This window comes from Mastigoproctus giganteus, chromosome 9 (assembly GCF_048544385.1).
Source record: "Mastigoproctus giganteus isolate SK-2022 chromosome 9, ASM4854438v1, whole genome shotgun sequence".
Classification (NCBI taxonomy): Eukaryota; Metazoa; Arthropoda; class Arachnida; order Uropygi; family Thelyphonidae; genus Mastigoproctus; species Mastigoproctus giganteus.
This window is the reverse complement of record NC_143583.1, coordinates 139,424,888-139,439,115: the sequence shown is the minus strand read 5'-3', so window position 1 is coordinate 139,439,115 and position 14,228 is coordinate 139,424,888. Positions and strand designations below refer to the sequence as shown.

At 35.9% G+C, this 14,228-nt stretch overlaps 1 protein-coding gene across 1 annotated transcript in view; it reads left to right on the top strand.

The window, feature by feature from the left end:
* Arf4 (ADP-ribosylation factor 2) overlaps nucleotides 1-14,228 on the top strand; it is a 155,245-nt gene that overhangs the window by 99,899 nt on the left and 41,118 nt on the right. The window contains exon 3 of the mRNA XM_090381565.1: nucleotides 10,601-10,710. Within this exon, the coding sequence (XP_090237691.1) occupies nucleotides 10,601-10,710 (110 nt within the window). The remainder of the gene's footprint in view (nucleotides 1-10,600; nucleotides 10,711-14,228) is intronic.

Sequence of the window (14,228 nt, the reverse complement as noted above, 5' to 3'; positions counted from 1 at the left end):
GACGGAAATGGATCTCGTGGCGAGACTCGTCTGTGCTGCTGCTACTATCAAAGAAACTCCAGGTGTGTTCGACCATGTCCGCAAATCCATGCTGCGTCGGTGTCACGCATGCATTGCGTGTCATGGAACCTTCGAGTATCTGTTGTAACATCATGAAATGCATCCATTTCGGCCTCCATTGTTAATATGTCAAATAAATGTTTGCCACTAATTACTGTCTTGTGTCATTTCTGCTTCTTGTGCCTCTGCTACTGCTTTCCCATGACGTTTACAGTTATGGGTTCCTATGCGATTCACATTCCTATAGATGTTACCTACCTTCCCTAAACGTTTGTGCCAATATTTTTGAGACACCCTGTATAATTCCCATTCTCTCTTTCAAAACATTCTGAACACTTGCTGCCAATATTCATTTACTGTCCAACTTCAAACTCACAGAACCAACTTTTCATCTTCCTCCTTTATTCATTCAACTGCTGTTTTCTGGAACAACCTTTCATACGTATTTCCTGAAAATTACTGTCTACAGAAGTTCAAGTCTAATGTCAACAAATATCTTCTTTTGTCTTCTCAACCTCCAAGGTAATAAGTACTATAGGTTCTAATACATTTCGTGTTTGGGGATTTCACAAAAAAAAAAAAAAAAAAAAAAGTCACAGCCAGTGTATTTAGACCATTGTTTATCCCTCCTCCATTCTGTTTATACCTTTCTGCAAAAAAATATTTCCCTGAAAAGGAGTGCCTGCTTATGTTTTCTGAACATCCTTGCCTTAGGTATATTGTCTTTTTAGGGTATTCTTCAACTGAGTTAGCTATTAGTTGATTTTGTTTGACAGCTTTTAAGCATCTTTAAGTATGTTTTCCTGGCCATCTTTATTTAATATCTAAAATTATTTTCTTCGGCAAGCACATAGTGGTTTCAATTCCTTACAGGGTTTCATTTTTCCTTTGTAGACATGTATTCTTTTCTTTCCATCCTAACTATTTTTTTGAATATTACGAGCACATTTATATGAGTAATTTTCGCCTCCTTGTTGGTTCAGACTCTTTAACTTTCTTTCTTCCTTCAGAATCACAATGATCTAAACATTTTGAGGGGTTATGTTCAGAACTATCTGAAAAAAGGGGACTGGGAGAACTAGCCATGTCTACCTCACATAAAGTTTACACTTTCTAATTTTCGGGCACATTTCACAGGACTTAAATCTAGAAATTTATTGTGATTAGTGATCAGTCTCTCTCTCTCTCTCTCTCTCTCTCTCTCTCTCTCTCTCTCTCTCTCTCTCTCTCTCTCTCTCTCTCTAAGTGAAATTCAGAATTTTTTTTTTTTTTTTTTTTTTTTTTTTGGCTGGTAGTAGTGGCATGTGATGCAAGAAAGCAAGTGTATGAGCTTATGCGGTATCAGCCAAAAAAAAAATCGCACCATTCCCTCCAAATGCCTGCCCAGTTCCTCCTTGCAGTGTAAGCCTCAGGCTTCCTTGCACCATATGGCTAATAATAATATCACATTAGCTATCATTAAAAGATACGACATGAGTTAATTATTTATTCATTAATTATTACATCCAGTTAAAGAAGGAACTGGCATGGAAACAGCTGACCCAATATTAGTAGCCTCTAGAATTATAAGCAGTGGCAAACACAGTATTCTTTTCTAGAAATAAAAATTCAATATTCAGATGTAAATGTAACCTCACTATTATACTAACGCATAGGTAAATAAAAAGTTACAAAAAATTGTGTTACTTTTTGGATGGCAGAATACCACAGCGAAGCTATGGCAAAAATTCGACAAACAGCTAACAAATAACTAAATAAAATAGTGATGCTTACCTTTCTCTTTGTTCTCTGCATTCTGACACATTTCTATCATTCACTGTGCTCTTGGCGACATTGTTCCACAATAGTAAACTTAACATTAAGAAACACTAGCCAAGAGTTCTTTTAAAAACTAAATGCCAACTCACTATAACCTACCATAGTCATGAAAGAAATGCAATGCATTCTGGTAGCAAAAACAGTTGACATTGCCTGTTCTAGCATTCAGAACATTCTGGTGGTAAAATAGCTAAAGTTGACATTGGCTGTTCTGGTATTGAGAACAGCCAATGTCAACTTTCACGATGCTTCACAAAAATCTACATTGGTCCTTGCATAGAAAACTTCACATTTCTGTGAAATCATTTCTTAGCTTATCTCATTTTGACCAAAAATTGACATTGGTTGTTCTTGCATTAAACCACAGATATAATCATCCTCCTTTTATTTCAGAAAAGAATCTTGTGGTTATTGTAATGTTTAGTTGTTCTGATTTTCATATACAAGAAAGGCCAAGTGTTTTGAGTTGTGTTGAAAAGGGGAAACCTAAAATTTGTCTGTAAATTATTAATTTATGGACAAATTAATAGAATTAATTTAATTTATTAATTACAAATGTGACCGCAATCCACAAAGGATGATCAAAGGAAGATACAAAGTAATTACAGACCTGTTAGTTTAACTTCTGTTCCAGGGAAATTAATGGAGGCACTGGTTAAAGAAGCATTGCAGGATCATCTAGACAAGACTTCAGTTATAGCTCAGACACAGCATGGGTTTGTTAAGGGGAAGTCTTGTCTGACCAATTTGATTGGATACTATGATGTAGTCACAAAGGAACTGGAGGCAAAGAATAATTTTGATATCATTTATTTGGATCTTAAAGAGACTTTTGATACCGTTGCACATGGAAGCAAATTGCTGGTATGGATAAAGGGATGGTTGAGTGGGAGAAGACAGAGAGTGCTAATCAATGGACACTGCTCTTTGTGGTCTAAGGTTATTAGTGGTGTCCCCCAGGGTTCAATGTTGGCTCCATTGTTTTCTGCATTCATTAATGATATTGATGATGGTATATCAGGCTTAATGTCCAAGTTTGCAGACGATACTAAGATCGGCAGGGTTGTTAATGACACTAATGACAGTACGCTGCTGCAACAGGATCTAGTAAAGTTGAGCAGATGGGCAACTGAAGTTTAACGTTTAAAAATATAAAGTACTGTATATGGGAAGCAGTAACCCCCAGGGTAATGTATCAACTTTGTGGTAGTACTACACTAACAGTGGTAGAGTGTGAAAAGGACCTGGGAGTAATTGTGCAGGCAGATATGAAGTTTTCTGAGCAGTGCAGAATGGTCTGCAAGAGTAGCTCATGGTGTCTTGTCAGTGATATACAGGAATTTTCCTAGCAGGGATAAGGAGGTGATTATCCCCTTGTATAAGGCAATAGTCAGGCCACACCTTGAGTACTGTATACAGATCTAGAGGTCTCATTTTAAGAAGGGTGTAGAACTGTTGGAACGAGTACAGCTGACCCCTGCTTAACACCGATAATTCATTCCGGAAAAACAGAGCGCTAAGTGAATCCAGCATTCCCATAAGGTAACATATGTATTTGTGAGTTGCGGTCAGTGCCATTGGATATTTCCTAATCAATAATAAAAAGTAGTGAAAAGATGCACAAATGTCAGTCAAAATAGTTAATATTAAAATATTTTTATAGTACATATAAAATATTCTGCATTACATGCGTATATAATTATGTGGTAACTACTTACGTATCAAAATTAAACTTAAAATTCCAATTAAAATCATGAATTTAATTGATCTAAATTGAATCATGAAAAATGTGTCGATTTTGGGTTGTACTTTGGCCCTCTTCCTGGTAAACTAAAAGGGGTTTTAATTTAAAATCCCCCACAGCGTTACCACCCAACAATAAAGTCAACCGATTCTTTGCTGCTTTGAAACCTGGCATGTTTTTTTCTTCTTTCAATATGAAACTTATTTTAGGCATTAGTTTCCAAAAAAGTCCTGCTTCATCTTTGTTAAAAACTTGTTGAGAAGTATAATACATAACACCCTTCTTCAATAATTTTAACAAGTTCTTTTTTGAAAGTTTCAGCTCCTTGATCTGCACTTGCGACTTCTACCTGGATTTTAAATCTATCCGACCAGCCCTTACTAGTTTTAATTTGTTCCACATTTTTTTTTAGGTGAGCTTTCTTCAGATCATCATATAGGTTAATCTGTTTTTTTTTTGTTTTTTTTTTATAATATTTAACTTAACTGAATTCTGCATTAGATATTTTTTATCTTCAGTAAAATTAGTTAGTCTCTCTATTTCAGTCCTAATAGCTGACCTAGCCATAAATTGCTTGCAGTGCAACAGCAGTCTTTCCGCTGCTAAAATTAATTCTTTATTTTTTATAATTGTTCTTACAGTTAAACCTGCCAGTCCTAAATTACGGCACACATCCACTTGTGGTGCCTCCATAGCTGGGTGAGCAGGAGCAGCAGTGCTTAGCATGCGCTTCTTGATTAGACCGGGGTTCGAGCCCGTGACCACCAAATACGGAGGATGCAAAAAGGTCAGGGAATGGCCACCGCATATCCCCGGAGCAATATGTCCTTAGTTGCTAATGCTAACAAAGAACAACAACAACTTCTACTTGTTGTTGACCGGAATCGATTCACTTCAAAACATCTAATTTAATTTTCAAATTCAGTCTTTTTCTTACATTTGTAGTCTTTGTACTGAGTCCAGACGTTTTTGCTTTTTCATTCTTATCCACCATTATTAACTCTTTGAAAATGTAACTGCGTTTGTTGCATTTCGAGTAAACTGTCCGTTACGCACGATGGCTAATACTGTACTGAGTGATGATAGACCAGATAAATGCATTTAAACGCAAATATTACAAGCAATATGCATGATAATTTTTTTAAAATGTTGATCTCGGAACTACATAACAAGTCACTGTACTGCAATTAAATTAGTGTGCAAAACATTTTAATGTTGTTTTGCTAATTCGTTTTCAAGCTATAGACTCCATCAGATGAAACGTTTTTGTTAAATATGCCAAAAATGCAATCTGTATGCTGGTAAAAGAGTGTTATAGTGATTTGTGATATCATTATAATCTGATACAGGTTATAATATAAGAACAGTGTTATAGCGAATCAGCGTAAAGTGAACCGCATTATAATGAGGGCCTGCTGTACAGAGAAGGGCAACAAGATTAGTGAATGGGACCAAGGGTTGCTCTTACAAAGAAAGGCTTAAGTTTTGCAAATTACAGTGTCTGGAGACTAGAAACCTGTGAGGTGATCCGATTGAGGTGTATAAAGCCTTGAGTGGTTTGAGCATACTCAGTGCTGATGGGATTCTTCCTCTTGCTCAGAATAATTGCCTGAGAGGGCATAAATTCAAATTGAGGAAAGACAGTTGTAGTATAGATGTGCAGAAATTTGCCTTTAGCCAGTGGGTGGTCTCTCTCTGGAACAAACTTCCATCTGTCATTGTAGAAGTTGATAGCTTAATCCAGTGGTGTCCAACCTTTTCCAGTATAGGGGCCATATTCAAAGTTAGATTTGTTTTGCGGGCTGCACAGAGTGATTCGAAAAAAAATTGTCACATTTTCTGTCTTGTTACTCGTATAAGGAAGTTTCTATTTTCACGTTACTGTTTTTTCTTTTCAAGCTGTATATAAAAAAATGAAAATTCTGAACACTTATGTGCAAAAATGTAAAAAAATAAGCACATAAGTGCATAAGCACTTATGTGCTTATTTTTTAGATTTTATTAAAATTATAAAAATATGACTTTTTTTTTAATACTTTACTTTTTGTTTCTGTTTGGAATACTTCACTTTTGTTTAAAAAAAAATACTTTTCTTTTCTTTTAAATGCTCATTTTAGAAAATTTACAACCTGAAAAGATCACAGCTTTTCAATATTAAGGTGAATAAATAAATATATTGATAAACCTAAAATTGAAATAGTCAAATTTTATTAAGTACAATACACAATAATATTAACTGGACAGAACTTAACATTTAATGATATGATTGAGGCTGGATATTTTTAAATAATTGTTCAAAATTTGGTTGCAAATTTGTGACACCAATCTCAATACATAATGAAGATTATGTCCTGATGGTAGTTTTCCACTTGTTCTCAAAACCTGTGCTCCTGAACTTACTCTTGTTCTATGCCACCTTTATTAACTTTCTTATTCCAAAGGTGTTTTTTCTTCTGCTTGGAAATTTGCTCATATCCAGCCAGTTCCTAAAAAGAGTGACAAATCCCTCCCATCCAATTACTTCTACTCTTTCTAAAGTAATGAGGAAATCACTTAACCATCAACTCTTAAACTATCTAGAAACCTTCCGTATCATCAACGAACGTCAGTGGATTCCGTCAACGTCGATCCACAGGTGAGATTCTGCCCCATGCTACCAATTTATGGACAAATTCAATGGAAAAGTTCGGTGAAACACAAGCAGTTGCTCTTGACATCTCAAAGGCTTTCGACCGTGTTTGCCATAAAGATCTTCTAAACAAGCTTCCATCTTATTGTTTGCCAACTGTTCTTTGTAATTATCCAGTTTTCTCTCTAACCGCTCACAGAGGGTGATGGTAGATGACTCTCTGTCTTCTAACTTTACTAATGCTGGTGTTCCCTAAGGTTCAGTTCTTTCCCTCCATTCTTTTCCTCTTGTATATTAATGACCTTCTTTCATTGATGAAATCCTATCCATAGTTTTGCTGATGATAGCACATTGCATTCCACTTTCCAGTTTGAGAAACCTTGCCCTGCTCAATTAGCTTTAACTTCTCAAATATCCTCAATCAATTCCTTAAATGCCGATCTCCAGATAATTCTCCAGTGCGGGAAAGACAACTTAGTTGATTTCAATCCTTCTAAAACTCAGTCCTGTCTTATATCTCTCAAAAAGGATTTTTCTGCTCCTATGCTTATCTTTGGTGACACTCCTATTTCTAAGCAAGATGATATATCTCTTTTGGGGATTACCCTGACTTCTAATCTCTCTTGGCACAAGCACATTACAAATATTGCTTGTAATGTGGTTATTGAGGTTACTGCAAGAACTTACCAACAACATTGTTCTAAGTATGGACAGGCAGTGCAAAGTCTGCATCGACATTAGGGGTGGCCATAGGTCCTACTGAGGACCTCTTCCCTTTGTCCCATCTTTGGCAGCGATGCATCTGTATCATGGCAGCCAGTGCTGTGTTGCCATTTTTGACTAAAGTTCCTCTGTACTGTTTTGTTTCCTTCATCATTTCTGTACCTCTAGAGGTTCCTTTGGTATGCTTTTCCCATATCCAGGCCACTCCTGTGAGAAGCTACAAGTGAAAATCTGACTGGTCCTTAAATTTTGCACACCAGTGTAGATTCCATTCAGAAGATGGCAGTTAGGTTAATTAATGACTCATCTCTAACAGTGTCTCCACTCGCTGTCTCATAGACATACTGTTTCTGCTGAATGCCTTTTCTACAGATACTTCCATAGGCATTGTTCTTCTGAATTTGCTTTTATAATTCCCACTCTCTCTTTCAAAACAGTCCGAACACATGCTGCCACCAACCAACATCCATTTACTGTCCAACTTCAAACTCACAGAACCAATTTTTCATCTTCCTTGTTTATACATTCAACTGCAGTTTTCTGGAACAATCTTCCTTCATACGTATTACCTGAAAATTAGTGTACAGAAGTTCTAATACCTGTCGTGTTTGGGGTTTTCATTAAAAAAAAAAAAAAATGCTCATCTGTTATTGTTTCTTCTTAAATATTTATTTGATTAAATACGAGTTAAAAAAATTTGCTTGCAAATATACGTTGATCCGAACAAAGTAGCCATTTTCATGGAATTTTCTATTATTATCTGAGAAGTTTCAGATGGGAAAGCCTTGTAGAGTTCAAATAGTTTTTATTTTTGTAGCCTATATACTTATTTTTGAATCATATTTTGGCTTGAAGATCAGTAATTTCAAGTTGCAATCTGGGATTGTAGTTTTCTTTTTTTTTTTTTTTTTTTTTTTTTATTGTTAGTTGTTGGTGCATCGGCTTCTGTGGCCATAATGTAGCTCCCAAGGTTTTTGCGCTACTCTGATCCAAGCCCGAGGCGGGATTCGAACCCGCAGCCTTTGGGTTGTTAGGCAGACACTTTACCCACCCGGCTAGCCTGGTCGTCATTGTAGTTTTCAGCCATAGAAGTAAATGGGTTCTCAAACAAAAAGCTTATGTTTTTTCATGGGATTTTATATCAGAAAATTGACTTTCAAACTTGTCAAAGTAATTGTAATAACAAAAGGCAGCGATTCTTTGGAAATGTTTCTCCTTTAGCCCAGTACAACATTCAACGTGAATTGTCTTGCTCAACTGGGATTTAAATAATAACTTATTCTGAAATGATTTGATGTCACCAAATAGACTAGACCAGACCAATTTTCCTTTTCCTTGTAGTTTTAAATTAAGAGCATTTAAATGACTAGAAATGTATGTATGAATTGCAAGATCAAACAGCCACTCCTGTTGAAATAACCACATTCATAACGTGTTGGAGATCCAATACTTTCCCATAAAGAGCTGCTTGATGCACAGTGCAGTGAATTCCAATCAGAGTTTCAGCTCTGATATCTATCATTTTCTTGGTTATTCTACCCATAAGCCTGACGTTTTTACCAATCATATTTTTTGCACTGCCAGTTGTGATTCCTACCAGGTTTTTAATATTTAATCCTTACTTTTTGATAGATTGGCAAAGATTTTCACCTGTAGTTGTTCCGTGCATACTCTGTAGATTAGCTAAATCTTCAACTGGTACAAAATTATCATTAATTCCATGTATGAAGATGAGGAGTTGGGCTATGTCATTTACATCAGTATTGTCATCCAGTGCCACACTAAAATATTTCATTTGTTTTATGTTTTCCAAAAGTTGTTCGAACAAATTCTTTCCAATAATTTCTACTCTACGCGTAATTGTTTGTTGAGACAAACTATTGTCTTGTATCATTGTTTGTTTCTCCGGACAATTTCTTCCACAACTTTTAACAAAACGCTTAATAAATTCACCATCATTGAATGGTTTACTTTCAAAAGCAATCAAATGTGCAACTTGATAACTGGCACGTACAACAGATAAATTTCTTGACATACGTTTTCAGTATGTTTTGTAACTTTGAACACTTTTCTTTTTGCAATACTCCTTTATGTTGATCATAAGATTTATGATTGGAATCAATGTTATATTCTTTAAAAACTCACACAGTCTCCTGACACCAAACACACTGCTTTTTCATGGCAATCAATGAAGAAATAGTCTCCAGTCCACCTTGGATCAAAAACACTACACTCCAAATCGATTTTCCCCTTTCGAAACATTTTTAAGAATGATTTTTTTTAAAATTCAATACAAATTAATAATTAATTCAATGCAATGAACAAGCTATATCAAAATACATAACTGTATTTAGCGTACATATGACTTCACTGAACCACATGTGCATGTTTGATACAATCGAGCTGGAAGCTTGCATGTCTGTACACGCAGTGGAGATTGCATGTACAGGCTCGCGTGGAAAGTGAACTTTCCATGCAAGCCTTATAAAAATTATTTGCGGCCATAGGTTGGACACCACTGGCTTAAACAGATTCAAGGCAGAACTAAACAAACATTTGGTGCAAGTGAATGGATGAAATGAGAAGGGTTTGTGTGTGTGTTTTTTTTTTTTTTTTTTTTTTTTTGCTGATGCTATATAAGCTTGCTTTCTTGTATCCTGTGCCCTTGCTAATACTAATTTATATTATGTGACTGTACAATCGTGATCCTCCTTAAAAATTTGACTAGTGTTTAGGAGGGAGTGGCAGAAGATACAACTTTTAAAAAATTTATTAGCATTGATGCTACATAATCTATCAGACAGAACCTGTTAATAAAGCTCTAGGAGGCATCTGGATTAGTATTGAACTCTGTAATTCTTCAATGGGAGGTGAGAAAAATTTGCTAACTTCAAACCTTCAAAAAGAGGTTTCAGTCTTATTTCTTGCCAGGAAGAGTGCTGCATCCATTGTTATCTTAATAATACTTAATTTCTGGACAATATCATGTCTTTACTGGTGGGAGTAACTGTGACTTTATACCTTTCTTACTATAAGCATATCACAAATATTGCAGATACTTAGTTTTGCTACATGCCTTTCCTATTGATAATTCTGTTCTGAATTAGCTTTCAGAATTCCTCTTGCTTCTAAACCAGCCTGAAAACATGGATCAGCTGCTCAATATCCACTCACTTAAGACACACAAAACTAATTTTTCTTCCTGTTTCACTTCTGTTCTTTGGAACAACCATACATTCTTATGTATTTCCTGAAAATTACAATCTACAAAAATTCAATTCCAGTATGAATGAGTATCTTTTGTCTTTCCAATCCCCTGCAGAGTACTAATGTATTATAGACCCTGATAGCAGTTTGTGCTTGGGATTAGTATATAAAATAATAATTTCTGTTTATGAAACAGTAATATCTTTTATTGGCTTTAAAAAGAGTAGCATTGAGTTATTCGAACAACATTATATCATTATGTGTATTAGTATTATTTTCCTCTACTATATATACTTTTTAAAATTGACTTTGTGTTGTTTTCTCAGGTGATTTTTAGGATTGCAATTCTTTGGTAATTTTCCACTGCACATTTATTAGTTATACTAGTTATAGAGTTACTGTTTTATAACTCTTTCTAGGTTTTAATGTGGAAACTGTTGAATACAAGAATATCTGTTTCACTGTATGGGATGTTGGTGGCCAAGACAAAATCAGACCATTATGGAGGCATTATTTTCAAAATACCCAGGTAAGCAAATGTGGGAATAGCATTTTCTTTTTATCAGTTCTTCCATACATTAAATGAATCAAATAAATTTCCTATTACACAGGTTCAAGTACAGATTGAGCTGGTTGTGTTGTTTTGTCAGGAGTGTTACCATCATGTTTGGGGGGGGGGGGGGTGTTCATACTTTGGACATAATCTAACAAGTAAATATAGAAACACCAAATCGACCAGTCTATAATAGGTGACTACTGTCCAGTTTTACGATCCTCCCCACCATATTTTCTTTTACATGCAATCAGTGCTTATTGACATTTTGTTTAACTTCAACAATTTCTCCTCCACTTTGCTCTCAGTTATTACAAAATAAATAAGTATTCTGCTACAATTTGATAACCTTCTGCCATTTTCAAACCTTAATAATTCCTTATGTGTGAATGTAGATGCAAAATACTCATTCAGTTTGTTTGCTATCTGAGCAGGATCATCAACAGTTGAACCGTCGATGTTAAGTGGACCAATCAGATTCGTCCCCTTCCTTTTAGAGTTTATATAAGTAAAGAAATCCTTGCTGTTTTTCTTAGCATCTTTTGCCAAGGATTTCTTGTAATCTGCCTTCGCCTGCCTAACCTCCTTTGTGACCTGATTACAGACTAGCTTATATCTGCCATAGGCTTCTGAGTCGCTTGATAATTTATATGCATCCCAAGCATTTTTCTTCTCTGTTACGAGTCTCATTAGTTCATTAGATAACCATTTAGGCCTAAACCTTGAACAATATTTCTTAATAGGTATGAAACTTTTAGTAGCATCCACGATTAATTCCTTGAATGCTTCCCACTTAGAATTTACTGTTGGTAACATCGTCAGTTTATCCCACTGTACAGAATTTAAAAACTGTCGGAGACCACAGTACTCACCTTTACGGAAGCAAAAACCCTTTCCTTTACCCCTGATGGTAATTAAATCCCACATCAGTACACTGTGATCACTGCCATCTAGTGGTTCCTTTATCTGCAAATTCTTAATGTTCCCACCATATCACCAGAACAGCAAAAGGCATCAATTTGTGACTTCCTCTAAGCCAGCCTGTTAATGTCCTAGAAACGAGCAACAAGAAATCTTTGGAAGCCATACATTACCTTGATCTCCAACCTTACATCTCAAATAGAGTTCATAGGCTTTTCTCACAAGTTGTGACAGTGGCTTCCTCTTCTATTTTAATACCACTTCTCCACAAATGTAGGAAAAGCTCTAAGGCTTATTTCAGTAAGAATGTGATATATTTCATGTACAATTGAGATATGTGCACATAAGAACACAGTTAAGAAATTGTAGATTTTTATTTCTAATTTAAACATAGTTCACGATTTATACTAATGCACATAATGCTTGTTTACAAACACTTGTTCACCACTGACTCTCTGAAACATAAAAATGCTTGCTTGGTGTGGAACCCACTCGTATATATACCATAGAGAAGTTTGTAGAAGGCTCACAATGTTTCTAGAGAACTCCACCCAAAGTTCTAGAACCTTCCAGAAACATTCACCCTTTCTTCCGCACGTAACAATATTATAGCATGTTCGGGCAATTTTTGAATGTTGTAGAAAGCTCCCAAATGCTCCAGAAAGCACCTTAATGTTCTAGAAAAAATTTTTTTTTTTTTTTTTAAATAAATAGATAAACTATGTGGGAAAGATGATTAAACCAATTACAGCTCTTGATTTTTGGTCATTAACCTGAAAATGAGGATGGTGAGAACTTTTTAAGCATATACCTGAGTTTTTGAACATATTTCCTATGAGAATCTGTCAAAATTATTTCAGGGAGCAATTGATGCCAAGTGATGTCTCAAACTTTATATATAAGTACCTTGAATTTTGGGCATGAGTGTTGGTGCCTAGTCTCCAGATGCTGCAACTTGCAGCATTTAAGCTGCTCAAATGGTGCTCCTACTAAGAGAGGCTTAAATTCTGAAAGTTGCAGCATCTGGAGACCAGGCACCTGCAAGGTGATGTGATTGAGGTGTACAAGGCCTTGAATGATTTGAGCAGGCTCAGTGCTGATGGGATACTTCCGTTCGCTCAGATTAAGAAACTGAGTGGGCATAGATTCAAATTGAGGAAAGAGTTGCAGAATAGATGTGTGGGAAATTTACTTTTAGCCTGTGGGTAATTGATTTCTAGAACAGACTTCTATCTGTTGTTGCAGAAGTTGATAGCTTAAATAAATTCAAGGCAGAACTAGACAAATATTTGGAATGAATGGATAGGTGAAATGGGAAGGGTGTTTTTTTTTTTTTTTTTTTCCCCGATCTGATGCTATATAAGCTTGCTTTCTTGCATCATATGCCTCAACTAATGCTAATGAGCTTCAGGTTAAGAATTGACTATTATCCAGCTTTTAATAACTTCCCCCACTCCCTAGATGGCCCTTTCATTGGTGAGCTTTCCTATTTCTTGACTATATTTTCTCAATCTTACTTTTTTTGCTTCACTTTTATATAAATTTAAGCTTCCCCCACTACTACTTTCAATGAAATTTTCATTTAGCTGGAATCAAACAGTTTGCCCAGCTCAATGCAAATGATGAAGTTTTGCCATTTTTGGTTCAATACCTCTCCATTAATGGTAGTTAGCACTTAAACATTTGCCTGGTGAGTATGAGCAGTGGTACGAAAGTAATGTCTCCTATTTTTACTTCAGAAAATTTAATTCCTACAACTATGCCTTTTACATCAATTAATCCTCAATCATTAATAAACACGCTGTTATTTTTTCACAAAGTCGCCATTTTCTATGCAGTTCCACTATTTCTGAATCAGATGCTGTATTCCAGTCCTGTGAAAGTCTTTACTCCTGTTCCGGAGTGCTTTATGAACACTGTGCTTGAGCTGGTTGTCATCCGCAAAATGGGTTCCACGTAGTGCATCCTTCAGCGGGCCGAATTTTCGGGACCCACCCGGTGCAAACCTTGTTGTAGCCAAATTCCTTTATGATGGTTATCACAGGAAGTTTCCCTATACCTACTGCATGCACAATTCATGTGTTGTGATGCAGCAGTCCTCTTTGATCAGTGTGTCAGTCCAGCTCTTTTTGTCACTGACATTACTGGCCGGCCGCTTTGGGACTTGTCAACAATGTCACTTTCCCTACTCTTAAAGTGTTTTACCCAATGTCTAATTGTACCCACATTTAGAGTATTGTCACCATAAACATTTTTTAGATGCGTATGGATTTCAACAGGCATCACTTCTTCCTTGGTAAGAAATTCAATCATCACTCTTTGCTTGATACGTATATCAGTAACATCCACATGCTGCACTCACGAGACCAATCACAGCACCACTTGGTATCGTGAAACTAGAGACCACTCAGTGACATGCGAAATAATGTACATCGCCACATTTGAAAACAAAAACTAGAAGGCATTACTTTCGTACTGGTTCTCGTATGTACCTGTAATGATGGCTTTAATGCACCAGGACGAGGCAATTTTGAACCCATTTACTTTTGCAAAAGTCATTTCTTTTATATAAG